General features: G+C 48.5%; 1 protein-coding gene across 1 annotated transcript in view; it reads left to right on the top strand.

Annotated features, from left to right (window-relative positions):
* Flt1 (fms related receptor tyrosine kinase 1) overlaps positions 1-15,855 on the top strand; it is a 146,636-nt gene that overhangs the window by 112,061 nt on the left and 18,720 nt on the right. Inside the window, exons 18-23 of the mRNA XM_059248977.1 lie at positions 3,703-3,816; positions 5,538-5,626; positions 10,637-10,793; positions 11,228-11,325; positions 12,882-13,004; positions 14,874-14,985. Of these exons, the coding sequence (XP_059104960.1) occupies positions 3,703-3,816; positions 5,538-5,626; positions 10,637-10,793; positions 11,228-11,325; positions 12,882-13,004; positions 14,874-14,985 (693 nt within the window). The remainder of the gene's footprint in view (positions 1-3,702; positions 3,817-5,537; positions 5,627-10,636; positions 10,794-11,227; positions 11,326-12,881; positions 13,005-14,873; positions 14,986-15,855) is intronic.

Raw genomic sequence — 15,855 nt, 5'->3', positions numbered from 1 at the left:
CCTGGATCTCACTCTGTAGACCAGGCTGGCCTCGAACTTACAGAGATCCGCCTGCCTCTGCCCCCCGAGTGCTGGGATTAAAGGCGTGCGCCACCGCCAGGCCTGAGCTGCCTTTTCTATCCACAGTCTCGTGAGATGCACAGTGGTACCCCTGTTGCGGATGAGGAAAGGAGGCTTGGAAAGATTGAGCTGTCTGAGCCACAGACCCTAGCTTTTTCTCCTTGCCAAACAGGAATAACTTCATCAGGAACTGTTAAGTTATAAGGGAGAAGATTCTAACTTGAGATTGTTTTCAAGGCCAATCTCTTCTTTGTAATCCAGACATCATGTGTGGAATATATCTGTAAATCCAGGGCTGGAGAGGCGGCTCGGCAGTTAAGAGCACTGGCTGCTCTTTCAGAGGACCGGGGTTCAATTCCCAGCACCCACACGGTAGCTCTCAACCGTCTGTAACTCCAAGGGATCCAATGCCCTCTTCTGGCCTCTGCAGGCACTAGGCACACATGCAATGCACATATGTATGTGTGGTCAAAACACTCATAAACATGAAACAAAAATAAATTAATCTTTGTAAAGACATCTTGTTTCCGTTGTCAGCATTGATAGGAAAAAGATTTTTACAGCATCCATGCCATAGAATTCCTAAACAAGAAACCAGTCCCTCAAGCTTTCATGCTTAAAGCAGTTTACTCTCTGTCCCAGAGGAACTAAAAAGGCTCGGTGTCAGACAAAGGACAAGTCAAAAGCCCTTTCAGTGTGTTCCCAAGCTAAACCTTCAACTTTTTGGCCCTCACACTCAAATGAAAAAATGTCCAAAATGAGAAAACTAATCACACTGTTTATTTATCAGAAAATATTTGTTGAGCAGCCACCGTAAGCCGACCCTACCCCAGTGAGGCTTTTGAGTTTATCTGGTTATTATTAAAAAATGATTCCGTCTTATAAAGTGCTATATCCATATCCACCCCAATGTTAAGTACACACACCTTTGACCCACTTCCAGGACTCTGTCCTACAGAAAACCTTGCATACGTGCACACTCCCGCTCGGGCTGTCTATTATAGCTTTATTTGTAATAGTTACAACAACAACAACAACAAGCCACCCCGGGGCTGGGGCAGAGGTTTGGTCTGTGAAGTGCTCACCACACTCTCATGAGGACCTGAGTTTGATTCCCCGAAGCTCCAGACCACAGAGAGATCCTGTCTCAAAACACATGGTAGACAGATCCTGAGGAATGACACCTCGGGTTATCCTCTGGCCTGCACACACATGCGCACATACACACACATGCACACACATACGCACACGTGCACACACACACATGTGCACGCATGTGCACACACGCACACACACATACGCACACGCGCACACACATACACACACGTGCACACACACACATGTGCACGCACGTGCACACACGTGCACACACACGCACACGTGCACACACCACTGAAGGCTATACATGTCAGAAGAAACATGTTAGTCTATTAAAAGGAGCGAAAAGAAGGCCAGAGAGCTGAGTAAGTTGTGACAAGCACTTCTCGCTCTTGCAGAGGACCCGAGTTTAGTTCAGACACTCACATCAATACAAATAAATGAAGCTGTTTTAAAAACAGGAATGAGAAGAATTCCTGATATTAAAGGGAGGGATGAAACAATTAGTGTGTTGCGTGTGTGTGAGTGTGTGTATGTGTGTGAGTGTGTGTGTGTATGTGTGCGAGTGTGTGTGTGAGTGTGTTGCTTGTGTGTGTGAGTGTATGTGTGTGTATGTGTGTGAGTGTGTGTGTGAGTGTATGTGTGTGAGTGTGTGTATGTGTGTGTGAGTGTATGTGTGTATGTGTGTGTGAGTGTGTGTATGTGTGTGAGAGTGTATGTGTGTGTGTGAGTGTGTGTGTGTGAGTGTGTGTATGTGTGTGTGAGAGTGTATGTGTATGTGTGTGAGTGTATGTGTGTGTGAGTGTGTGTATGTGTGTGTGTGAGTGTGTGAGTGTATGTGTGTGTGAGTGTGTGTATGTGTGTGTGTATGAGTATGTGTGTGAGTGTGTGTATGTGTGTGTATGTGTGTGTGAGTGTGTGAGTGTGTGTATGTGTGTATGTGTGTGTGAGTGTGTGTGTGTGTATGTGTGTGTGAGTGTGTGTATGTGTGTGTGAGTGTATGTGTATGAGCGTGTGAGTGTGTGTATGTGTGTGTGTATGAGTGTGTGAGTGTATGTGTGTGTGTGAGTGTGTGTATGTGTGTGTGTATGAGTGTATGTGTGTGTGAGTGTGTGAGTGTATGTGTGTGAGTGTGTGTGAGTGTGTGTGTGAGTGCGTGAGTGTGTGTGTGTGAGTGTGTGTGTGAGAGTGTGTGTGTGTGAGTGTGTGAGTGTGTGAGTGTGTGTGTGTGTGTACCATGAAAATCAGAGGACAACTTGCAAGAGCCTGTCCTTTCCTTCCTCACATGGGTTCCAAGGATTGGAACTCAAGTCATCAGGCTTAGCAGCAAGCTCCTCACTCACTGAGCCGTTGTGCCGGCCCTCGGTGAGTGTAAGTGCTATGGAAAGGTCTGAAAGCTCAGACTGTCGGACGGGGCTGCTTCAAGTCACTCGTGCTTTTCACTCTAGAACCTCGGTCTCCTCACGGCTCTTTTTTTTTTTTTTTTTTTTTTTTTTTTGCCTTTTGACTTTTGGTGCTGAAGGCTTTGCATGTGCTAGAGACAGGCTCTGCCACTGTGCTGTAACCACCTCCATGCACAAACGTGCAGACACACACACACACACACACACACACACACACACACACACACGGGTCTCCATACTCTAATTCATACTGTTGGAATATTTTACAGCAACACTTTTTAGTGTTTTTAACACACCTAAATTATCCTAAAATTATGGATAATAGGAACGAACAGGAAGAACTGAGTTTAGACTATTGGTTTTGGGTCTGATAGGACGGGTTATCGCCAAGCATGAAGCTAAAGTTGAGGGGCCAGTTAAGAGCACTTGTTACTCATGCAGAGGACCGGGGTTCGATTCCCAGCACCCACAGGGTGGCTTGCAACCGCCTGTAACTCCATTCCAGGGGATCTGGCTGGTGCCTTTTTCTGGCCTCTACAGATACCAGGCACAGATACCATACACATTTACAAAAGAAAAAGAAAGAAAGAAAAAGGGAAAAGGTGGTTAATATGAATCCTTGTTGCCTGAGATAGCCCTTGCATTCTAGGCTGAGGAGCCTGTGGAGAAAATAACACATTTTGAAGCCTTTATAGAGGCAGCTGTCCTGACATTGCAGAGCCCCACCCCCATTCCCCTTCCTCCCTGGAGACCCTCTAGAAAGGGGCCTGAGAAGAGGGGAGGTGTGGGTGGACCCCCTGCCTGAAAGGTTCTTGCCTCCCCTGTGTCTGCTGGAAGGGAAGCCTCCGGAGGTCATGGGGTGGCCATCTCTGAGTCAGCACAGTGTTGAGCACAGGCAGGCCCACCGAAAGGAAACGTCCAGTGACTAACCCCACCAACACAGCGGGCCTCTCCGCAATGCAAAGGATGTTGGCTCAGGAGGGTAGGAGGAATGAAAAACAGTCTGGCGTCTGCAGAATGTGGGGAAGCTAATGAAGCCACCCCGGTGAGCCATGACAAACAAGGAGGGCAGGAATGCCGCCTTCAGGGCGGAAGCAGCCCCACTGTCCCCTACCCTGACTCTTCCTTACTTCTCACACAGAGGGGGCCACGGCTAGCGAGTACAAAGCTCTGATGACGGAACTCAAGATCTTGACTCACATCGGCCATCATCTGAACGTGGTGAACCTCCTGGGAGCCTGCACCAAGCAAGGAGGTAAAAGAGAAAAGGGGGGAGGCCTATGCACAAGCTAGAGGGGAGCTCTCAACTCACACAGCTCCCTCCCCTCATCCCTGAGGAAATGGCCACCCAGGGCTTTGGAAGAAAATCACTCCCTTGTAGATCTCTTTCCCCGGATTCTAGGTCAAATGGCGCCTTGTTCCCTTAGCATGACTTGGGGGAGTGGGACTATGAGAGCGTACATGCTCCCTGCAGCTTCACTGCAGCCACAACTGGTGAAATCCCAAGAGGAGGTGACATGGGAATCCACCAGAAGGGCCCCTCCCGTCCGATCAGCCATCAGGACAGGCCTTAGTCACGGACAGGGAACAGGAGCAGGGCTGTGCTGCAGACCACTGGGCCCAAGCATGCCCTCACTGAGTTCTCTTCCTCTATGGCAAGGTTAGTACTTGAGTGTAGATGTGAACAGATGTGTAAGTCAGGAAGACGCTGAGGAGTTGTACACAAAAGGTCTTCAGTTTCCCAACACAGAAAACAGAGGTGGAGGAACAGAGGTAAGAAAAGGAGGTCGTGAGTTGGAAGAAGAGCTAAGGGAGGCCATAACTACAGAGTCCTAGTGAGCCAGACAAGGCCCCCATAGCTTCTAACCTTGGATGAGCCTTCTTCCAGCATCTGCCCCAGTGACCACATCTGTCTGCCTCAACGCTGTACCTGTAAGATGTAAGCCCCTGAGACCGAGCAGCTGGACCTGGCTAGGTCTGCTCTCTGGTGGGGAGACCCCAGCTCTCAAAGAACTTCCTTTCTGGGACCCTGAGGGACAAGGGGGTGCTATCAGGATTCAAAAGCCAGGAAAGTACTGATAATAACAGAAAAACCACTTTACCGGAGGGACAAGTGTAGCTTAAGTTTTCCTGCCTGGCCCACAGTCAGGACAAATCTCTTTCACCTGCCAGTCCCACAGCCTCTCAGACCCAACCAAGTAAACACAGAGACTTATGTTGCTTTCAAACTGTATGGCCGTGGCAGGCTTCTTGCTAACTGTTCTTATAGCTTAAATTAATCCATTTCCTTTAATCTATACCTTGCCACATGGCTCGTGGCTTACCGGCATCTTCACAAGCTGTTCCTCATCATGGTGGCTGGCAGTGTCTCTCTGACTCAGCCTTCCACTTCCCAGCTTTATTCTCCTCCTTGCCCCGCCTATACTTCCTGCCTAGCCAACGGCCAATCAGTGTTTTATTGATTAATTAGCAACACATTTGCCATACATCCCACAGCAGACAAGCTCCACCCTCCATGAGGCTCCAAGACGCAACAGGTACCTGCCTGGTACTGTCCTCACATAGGCTAGACTTCCTGGGTCATACCTACTTTGACCTGGAAGTAGTCCTGTGCTATTGGGGAACAGTACAATGGAGACATCCATGGTACCGCCTGAGGCCTTCAATGCAGTGGGTAGAGAGCAAGCAGCCTGTGTGCTCGGAATAAAATAGTCAGGATGGGGGAAAAAAAGAGAGAAAATAATATTTTGTGGCGTGACATTTAAATGTCTGTGTTCATAAAACTTTATTGGAGCAGGGCCATGTTCTTGGTGATGTTAACAAGGGCCGTTCCTATGCTCCAGAGGCTGAAGTGAGTAGTTGATTCATGGCCTCCCAGTTGCGCTCTTAGGCCCTACACATATAAAGACAGGTTGGTCTGAGGTCTCATGGGCTGCCTAACCTGGCATGGTTGAGCATGTGCCGTTTGGACCGCAGGGCCTCTGATGGTGATCGTGGAGTACTGCAAATATGGAAACCTGTCCAACTACCTCAAGAGCAAACGGGACTTCTTCTTCCTCAACAAGGTAAGGGTTTGTCCTCCTGTGGCTGGGGCTTCTGGGTCCTGACCCCAGTCCATCACTGAGGGAAGTCAGGGCGGGGCCCCAGCAAGGACGGCAGAGGAGCACTGCTCACTGGCTCACTGGCCCCGGCTTGCTCAGCTGCCTTTCTTATACAGCCCACCTGCCTAGGGACAGTAACAGCATCAACAGCAACAGCAAACCCTCCCACAGACCAATGCGATGGAGATAATTCCTCAGTTAAAGCTCTTCTTCTCAGGTGGCTCTAGGGGATGTCACATTGACAAAAACTAGCCAGCACTGGACCTTAAAGGAGGAGCTGTTTTTAGTGGCAGCCATTGCTTTACCATACAGCCTGGCACACCTAATTCGTTTGGGGAGGTGCGAGGTGAGATACGTCTCACTGCGTAGCCCCGGCTGTCCTGGAACTCACCATGTAGACCAGGCTGGCCTCGAACTTGTAGAGATCCATCTGCCTCTGTGCTCCCAAGTGCTCTGTGTGTGTGTGCACGAACATGTGTAGGTACAACTTACCCATGTGTGAAACCCAGGCGTCGACAGGGTTTGTCTTCCTCAATTGCTTCTCCGTCTTAGTTTTCAAGACAAGGTCTCTTCCTGAGCCTGGAGCTAGGCTGGCAGCCAACAGGTGCCAGTGATCCTTTTGTCTCTGCCCCCCGCCCCCCAGAGCACGAGGGTTACAGGTGTGCAAAGCCATGGCCGTGGGTTTTGTTTGGTTGGTTTGTTTTGTTTTTGAGACAGGGTTTCTCTGTGTAGCCATGGCTGTCCTGGATCTCACTCTGTAGACCAGGCTGGCCTCGAACTCACAGAGATCCACCTGCCTCTATCTCCTGAGTGCTGGGATTAAAGTCGTGCGCCACCATTGCCACCCGGCTTCTGGCTTGTTTTTTACGTGCATGCCGGGGATTGGAACTTAGGTCCTGATGCTTTCGCAGCAACTGCTCTTACTCGGTGAGTTCCCCAGCCCTTCAGTAAACCTGACCCACTAAATCATGCTGTGCCATGTAACAGAAGGAACATCTGAGAGACTGGGAATGAAGCTCAGTGGTAGGAAACTGGCCTAGCTGGTAGCAGGCCCTAGGATCGATCCCCAAACCACACATACCACACACACACACACACACACACACACACACACACACAAGAATTAGGGTTAATCCCCAAACCACACATAACACACACACACACACACACACACACACACACACACACACACACACACAAGAATACCTGGGCCAAGACTGGAGGACACACAGTCTTTGAAGCAGCATTGACTCTAAAGAAGAAACCATTTATTCAAACATTGTGATGTGTTCTGCGGTACCTTGCTGGGTCCCTTCCCAGGCAGAAGAAGTCCGGGAGACAATGATTGACAGTGTTAGCCAGTCACCAGCGACATCAGTGAGGAGTACCCTGGAGGCAAACTCTCTGGCTCCAGAACCAGACTGTCCAGGTTTAAATCCTGCATCTCCTCTCAGGAAACCAGGCCTTGAACAAGTTACTCAATTTCTCTGTTTCAGTTCCTTGTGTCTTAAGTGGCGCTAATAATAGGATCCAGGATGGGACTGTTGGGAAAACGAAACCCTTCCCTTGAGTGATTAGTTGTCGCCCTTTCGTCATCTTGGGTCCCCTGGGATGTTGGAGGATGGGGTGTCGCTCAGTGGGAGAATGCTGACCTGGCGTGGGTGACCCTCCTCTGCGTTGGAAAGACAGAGATGAGTCAGAGATAAAGAGAGAGGCACAGAGACAGACACAGAGTCAGTTGAATATAATTGGCCTACATGGTGGACGGACCTTCAGACTTGTAAGGATGTGCCCATCTCTGCCATGTATGGAAGAGTGTACATAAATCGAACCACAGGATACAGCCAGGTGTCGTGGTACATGTCTGTAAGCCTAGCTACTCTGGGGGCCGAGGTGGGAAGACTGTGTGAGCCCAGTGTTTGAGATCAGCCTGGAAAACAGAGTGAGACCAGGGCGGGAGAGATGGATCAGCAGTCAGAGGTCTTTGCTGCTCTTCCAAAGTTCTGGAGTTCAGTTCCCAGCACCCACATCAGACAGCTCACAACTGTCTGTAACTCCAGCTCCAGGGGATCTGTTATCTTGCTCTCTGGGGGTATCTGTGCTCAGATGCACAGACGTAAACACACATAGGTACACATAATTTGAATAAGTATAGACATATATACAGAGAGAGTGAGAGAGCGAGAGAGAGAGCAAGAGAGAGAGCGAGAGCGAGAGCGAGAGCGAGAGCGAGAGCGAGAGCGAGAGCGAGAGCGAGAGCGAGAGAGAGAGAGAGAGAGAGAGAGAGAGAGAGAGAGAGAGAGAGATCTTGTCACAAAAAACAAAACATTGGCCAGCTGGCCCATTTTTTTTTTCATCCCAGACTATGATTTTATCAAAGACATAAGTGTTCCACCAGACTGCCAGGAATATATTGCATACCCCTCCCCTTTTTCTTTTGAGACAGGGTCTCACTATGTATCCCTGGCTGTCTAGGAACTCCCTATGTAGACCAGGCTGTCCTGGAACTCATAGAGGTCTGCCTGCCTCTGCCTCGAGAGTGCTGGGATTAGAGGCGTGCACCACCAGGCCCAACCATATTTCCCCACTTTTAACCAGGCTCTCCAGTAATTGGAATCTTAAAGTTACTTGGTGCTCTGAGGCTATATATGTAGCCAGAGAAGTCACCAATGGCTGGCAAGCTGGCTCAGCCTTAGGAAAAGATGCTTGCGGCCAAGCCTGATGACCTGAGTTTGATCCCTGGAACCCACATAATGGAAGGAGGGAATCAGCTCCAGCAAGTCATCCTCTGACCTCCACATTCATACATGCACACAAACCAACACAATAAATGTATAAGCATATAATAAAGAAATTGACTTAAGGACGTAGTAACCACAAAACGAAGATAGGAGAAAGACCTATCTCGGTTCACTCCCCAATTTAGAGCTTTTCCTGTGAACCCCACTAACTAAGGGGTGCAGTGGTGCCCTGAGCTGAAAGCAGCACAGATTCCTGTCAGTCCTGATGTCCTAGACTGGGCTCAGGAAGCGCTTAGCCCTCAGAACACCCCAGGGACTTGGCAGGATGGAACGTTTGGGTTTGTGTGTCCTTTGTTTGGAAGAGCTAGCTTCCTTTTGGGGCTATATTTAATGATTTGCCTCCCCGTGGTACTTGGTGGAGCTGTGTTTTGTGGGAAACTCATGACTACCTGTCACATTTGGAATAGAGAGAGAGAGAGAGAGAGAGAGAGAGAGAGAGAGAGAGAGAGAGAAATTGAAAGTAGGTTCTATTATTTCCCAAATTCATCAAGATTCTTAAATATGCTTTGTAATAAATCCACTATTCTGCCAGAATCCCAAAAGTCCACTAAATTAACTGAATATATACCATTGATTAGGGGTCAGATGAAGGGTAAGGTGACTTGGGGACAGCTTCCAGGTTTTGGCTTCTGGGAGGTCCGAGGGAGGAGGCAGTTAATTTCCAGAAAATAAAATTCGCATCTCCATCTGAGCGAGGCTTAGAGCCTCCTGGAGAGAAAAATGATGTTCTCTTTGACTATTTGGTTTTTTGTTTGTTTGTTTGTTTGTTTTTGACCTGCCCTGAGGTACCTGGGCTGGGTGAATTCCCTCCAGTCCTGAAATCCCAGACAGAATTTGGGAAGAGCTGAGACAGCAAAACTCCCTCCAGGGACCTGACAGGAGGGAGTGCTGGGGTGGGTGTGCTCCCAGGGTAGGCTCTTCACCTGCGGTACCCTAAACGTGGTCCTTCCTATAGTTTGCTGGGTCATCTGCTTGCTCCGCTGTGCCCTCTAGTGGAGGGACCACTCCTACGACTCGGACCTTTCTGGAAAACTCCGGTCAGATCTCTCAGGCTGGTTAATGCAAGCGCTGCTATGCCCCTGAACCTCTTCTTTCCCAGCCCCTGTCGAGACGTGGCCATCTAGCAGAACCTAGGCTGCACACATGTGTACACAGTCCAGCCCTGAAAGCCACTGACCAGGACGCATTTCTAGTGTCAAGTAGTAGATGAATTAGTGAAGGCAAAACACTAGAACTTGTTATGGTCCTTTCCTGTGAGTCACAAAATGTAAGACAGTGCCTTTTAGATGAGGAAAATGAAACTCAGAAAAATAAGGGGATGTGCCCAAGATGGCATGATTACTAGAAGAGCAAGGAGAAGGCAGAAGACAAGCCCTGAGACACTGATGTCCAGAGTGAGTGGCCTTTGCTCTTCATCTCAGGACGGACTGATGTAGCATCCTCATCTGGAATGAAAGAGAAAACCAGAGAAAAGTGCATTTCCTCCCCTCTCCCTCCAAGAAATCGGAGGAACTGGTCACCTGAGCCTCCTGGGGATTACAGAGGGGGAGGGACATCACTGAGTGACCTCTCGAAGGTCTAGAAGGTCTACGTCGTCTTCCAAACAAGATGCCATGTGCTGTGAAGAGCAGTGGAGAACACAGACTTAGGAGTCTACCAAGCTGCATGCCAGGCTTTGCCCATTAGTGGGTGTGGCTTTGATGACGTAACCCTTCAGAACCTGCTTGTGTATGGATCGTTTTGTGAGAGCGCGAGAGATGACTGAACAGTTAAGAGCACTCTCTCTCTTGCAGAGAATGGGAGTTCAGTTCCCAGCACCCACACTGGATGGCTCACAACCTGCTTCTGTGGACACCTGAATGGACGTTCACATACACAGACACATACACATAAATAATAATTAAAAAAAATCTCTTTTTAAAAAAACACAAAATTGTTTCATAACATAAACTCTTGGGAAAATTGAGAAAGCATCCAGTAGTCACACTAAATAAATGCTCAGTATTTATCAGCTGCTAGGAGTCTTGTTCAGTTGACTTAAGGTGTTCTCCAGGAGCCCAAGCAAGGGAGTCTACAACCTGGGAAATACTCAACATGTAGTCCGCCACCCTGTGCTGTGGCACCTCCAATCCGTGTTGGACCTTCTCACTCCTGTGTTTCGTGTTATTCTAAGGATGCAGCCTTGCATATGGAGCCCAAGAAAGAAAACCTAGAGCCAGGCCTGGAGCCGGACCAGAAGCCTCGACTAGACAGTGTCAACAGCAGCGAGAGTTTCGCCAGCTCGGGCTTTCAGGAGGACAAAAGCGTGAGCGACGTTGAGGAAGATGAGGGTGGGTATTCATTCCTTCCTGGCCTCCAGTCTAGGGCATTTTTACAACATACTGGGCATCTCACACATTTTTTCCTTATTCATCACCCTAATAAACATCCTGGGAATGAGGGTAATGTCCTAGAGAGACAAGATTTGAATAAAGATTATTTACAGCGTTGCTAATTATGATAAGAACTGTTCCCTTCTCTCTGCTTGGGACTTTCTGTCTTACCAGGTCACCCATTCCCACCCAGCTCCCGTCTCCTGACCCTTCACTCTCACTCCCAACCCCATGGCCTGGAAAAAAACTCTAAGGTTCATGTTGAGACTCAAATTTTCTTGCCAACGAACTCTGGTGCCCTTGATGCTTTGTTATGTTTCGTGAATGTTGTCTCAATAAACTGGGGTTTGGTGCAGTTGAGAAAGTCTTTACAAGATTCTAATGATTGGTAGATTGCAGTGAGATCTCCAAGCAGCCCCTCACCATGGAAGACCTGATTTCCTACAGTTTCCAAGTGGCCAGAGGCATGGAGTTTCTGTCCTCCAGAAAGGTCAGCTCATCTCTTTACAGTTTTTTCTGCTTTCTTTAATTTTCTTAATTGGCGATAAAGAGAGGTTTTGAGTTTTTCACAAGTTTTTGCTTTATGTTTTACATTTTATTTTTATCTATGTTATTAAACTTAGAACGTGCTTGGTTTCTAACCATTTTTCTTCCTCACTACTCGCTCCCTTTACTTTGATTTAACTGATGCATAAAAACAAACAAATTACATATGTTAATGTGTTAATGATGTCAAGTTTCAATATATGTATATGTTGGGTAATGTTTAAATCAGGTTAAATATTTCATAACTTTATGGTAAAAACTTTGAAAATTCATTCTTCTACATTTTGTCTTGTGAGGCCTGAATACACACACACACACACACAAACACACACACACACACACACACACACACACACACACACACACACGCCTCTGTGGCTCTGTGGTAAAGCTATTTTTCTAGTATTTGTTTATACTTATGCTCTTAACGGTACAGTAGGCATACCACTGCATTTGCTCACTTATGAAGAGATATCAGGATGGTGGCCTTGGGCCCTGGTGAGTAGAATTTAATTTAAGGGTAGAAGAGCTTCCTGGGTGTTTGGACTACACAAACCCAGCACCATCTCCCAAGCAGCCCTCTGTCACATTTCCAAACTGCCCAGGCTTCACAAAGTAACTGTTTCAGTACACTCACACAGGGCTTCCCAAAAAACCTCAGCTCAAGCCAAGCTGGGGCTACTGCAGCATGCAGGAGGCTGGGGCAGGAGGATCCCTGGTTACATGCCAACCCCGGGTGAGTTCTGCCTGTCATTACATGGCAGGATTCTGCTTTTTTGTTTTGTTTTGTTTTGATTTGATTTGAGTTTTTGAGACAGGGTCTCACTATGTGGCCTTGGCTGTCCTGAAACTTGCTTTGTAGACCAGGCTGGCCTTGAACTCACAGAGATCTGCCTGCCTCTGCCCCCGAGTACTCGCCCGGCTCAGGAGTCTGTCTTAAAGACAGCGTCAGCAAACAAACAAAATAAATCACACCAATCCAAAGCTCCCGAAGATCTGATCTAAGGTTGTGGGAAATCTCACTTACTGGCGTAATTCAGGCCGCCAGTGGGTTGACCAGCACACTCTCCACAGAACAGGAGCCTGGCTGATTTAGAACGTATCTTTTGGGCCTCCTGGACTCTGTACTTGCGCAGAAGTGCGTTGTGTTTATGGGAACTTGGTATGCGCTGAGAATGTCTTCTTTTCCCACATGAAATGGAGCTTAGAATTAAGGATGACGATCCTAGGGCCAGTGAGATGGCAAAGGACCTCACTGCCAGACCTGATGACCTAAATTCAGTTCTAGGAACTCACAGGGCCGGAGGAGAGAATTGACTTCCACAAGTTGTTCTCTACATGTATGCTTGCTTACAGGAGTACACAACACACACACACACACACACACACACACACACACACACACACTTTTTTAAGAAAAGAGTTATGACCCAGAGTGGATAGAGGAAATAAAGCAGCTGGATTACGGAAGTGGGTCACTCTGTAACTGTTTTATTATAGTGCATCCATCGAGACCTGGCGGCTCGGAACATCCTTTTGTCTGAGAACAATGTTGTGAAGATTTGCGATTTCGGCCTGGCCCGGGATATTTATAAGAACCCTGACTATGTGAGAAAAGGAGATGTGAGTCAGCTGCGTGGGTACTTCATTTCTACCCCGTCCTTTTAGGCCACAGACTGAAGCCCTTGTAGAGAGGTATACTTCCCAGGCACTCATCCCCCCAAATTCTCGTGTGGTCCTATGAAGACAGGTGGTCCAGAAGAGCTGTGTACCAGAGAATGCTTGTGGTAGAACCTTCTGTCTGTCTGTCTGTCTGTCTGTCTGTCTCTGAGCCCCAGTTGCGGATCTGGCCTTAGAGCAGGACCTCATGTTAGCCTCAGCAGCATGTTAGGCCCTGCAGAGACCACATCAGTCCTTGCCTGCCACCCCTAGGGGAGTTCCATGTCACACTGGAAAGAACAGTGTGACCTCTTCCCCTCAGATAAACCCAAATGATTGATTCAGCAGGTGGCTGTACCTCCGGGAAAGTGGGGGGAGGGCACACACTGTCTTGAAGGGAGGAAGCTGCTTTCCTCCGGGGATGCCTTTCAGGGGGCCATCTCCCTTCTGGCCCACACTGGCCTCTCTTCTCCGTTTGTTTTAGAACATGGTGTTATTTGTCACTTACCGCATGACCTCTGGTGTCCTCTCTTGTCTGGCCTCTGCCAGGAGGGCTCAGCTGATGTCTGGGCTCTCTGGATTGCTCTGCAGCAGAGGCTCTCAGGCTGTAGGAAACACGCACATCACCTAGCGGCCTTTCCGAGTCACATCTTGCTGTCCTCACCCCACATCCCTTGATGCAGAAAGTCTGGGGGTAGGGTGCAGGGAGAATACTTGGAATCTGCATTTTCAACAAGCTTCTGGACCATGTTATGTAGACCCCAGGCCATACTTTCAGAATCCCTTCTTGGTCACTCTTTTTGTTGTTGTTGTTGTTGATTTTATTTTTAGTTTGTAAGTATGGGTGGTTTACCTGAATGTATGTCTGTGCACCACATTCATGCAGTGCCTGAGGAGTCCAGAAGAGGGCACCAGCTCCCCCGGGACTAGAGGTACAGATGGTAGTGAGGTACCCTGTGGGCGCTGGGAATCGAACCCAGGTCCTCTGGAAGAGCAGCCAGTGGTCTTAACTGCTGAGCCGTCTCTCCAGCTCCCCAGTCCCTTTTTTTTCTAAGAGGAAGACAGTCTGGCTTTTGGTGGAACGCTGGCCTGCAGAGATGGTTTCTGCCTGCGTTTCAGGTTGGCCCCCTTCGCCGACCCTGACTCTTGGTTTCTCTGCGGTCTTTGTCTCTCCACTGTCCGGACATCTTACTAACTCCCACCAGGCCAACTCCCAGCGAACTCACTGTGGTCTCTGCCGTCTGAAAGAGGAGGACTGGTCTGCATGCTTGAGATCCAGCCGTACATTCTCCTAAATGGAGAACACTTCAACACAAAATAATCTTTCTTCTTTCAAGGGATGTGGAAGATTGAACAGAGACTGAAGCCAGGACCTCGCACATATCAAGCACTCATTCCACTCCTGAGCTACATCTAGCCCCCAGTTCAAGACTTACCATCCCATCTTTTTACATAGGGATGTCTTTCAAAATCCCCCTTCTTAGAAAAAAATTCAGAGGAATTGCTATCAATTTTCAGGGTGTTTCCTAATTCAGACCACTTTACCAAGCCCTTCCTATCCCTATGTTGGTGGGGAGGGGACCATGAGAACACAGATTAAGATCCATGGAACAGGGACCTGCTGAGTGCCCTAGAGAAGTCTACCTGCCACGCCTGGTTCCCAGAGACGGGGTAGCCACTAGGGCTCCCTTTTGGCAACTGGCCACGTGCTCTGTGGTTTTAGAAACCACAGCTGTTCTGCTTCCGAATAAGTGCTAAGTGGAGGAGGACCCCTGAGCCCTGGGTGTGGACATTGCTTTGTTTTCATGCTCAAGGTCCCTTGCCCTCTTCCAGACTCGACTTCCCCTGAAATGGATGGCTCCTGAATCCATCTTTGACAAGATCTATAGCACCAAGAGCGACGTGTGGTCCTACGGAGTGTTGCTATGGGAAATCTTCTCCTTAGGTAAATGTGGAGGAGGGACAGGGTTGGAACAACCCAGAAGCAAATGTCTGTGTCCTGTGCAGAGCATCCTGTGGACACACCCAACGCTGAGGTCTGCACTTGAACCCACTGCAAACCCAGGTGGAGTGTCTAACAATGGCCTTGCAGGGACACAGTGCCAAGCCTGAGTGTCCCCCAGCTGCTTCCTACCAGCAGTGATCCCTAGAAAGTGCAGACAAACACAGGCTGGGGTGGGTGGCCTCGGCCTCGGGGCTAAACAGAGCATCCTGCAATGCCTGGCCCACCCTACATAGTTCAGGCTAGCTGCAGAGGATTGGCTATAGGTGCTGTTAGATACAGGTGATGGATGTACACATACCCACTATTACAGAAAGTGTTTACATCATTATAACAAAGTCAGGCAGCAGAAAATTTAAAGACAGAGCTGTCTGTCCTTTGCTCCCTTCTCCGGTTTCTCCAATACCAGCTCTCATGTCTTTACCCCTTTCCTCCAGACATGCACTCCCTCAGAATTTCTTCTCAGGAAAGGCCCTGACATACACAGCTGAACCAGTGGAAGGCTTTGTTAGAGGCATCTGGTGTTGATCTAATGCCTTTGATCACTAGGCTTATGCAAACTAGTTTATGCAGACAAGCAATAAAAAGTTCTGGTTAGTTTTTTTCTAGCTAGATTTGTTCAGCACTATCCACTGTGGGTTTACTTATTTATTTATTTTTATGTGTATGTGTGTTGTACCTACATGCTATGTGTGTGCACTCTGTGCATGCAGTGCCTAAGGAGGCCAGGAGAGGGCATCAGATCCTCTGGAACCGGATGGGTGTGGGGCTGGAAATGGACCCCAGGTCCTCTACAAGAGCAACCAATGTCCC

This window comes from Peromyscus eremicus, chromosome 23 (genome assembly GCF_949786415.1).
Source record: "Peromyscus eremicus chromosome 23, PerEre_H2_v1, whole genome shotgun sequence".
Lineage (NCBI taxonomy): Eukaryota > Metazoa > Chordata > Mammalia > Rodentia > Cricetidae > Peromyscus > Peromyscus eremicus.
This window is presented reverse-complemented; position numbering and strand designations above follow the sequence as displayed.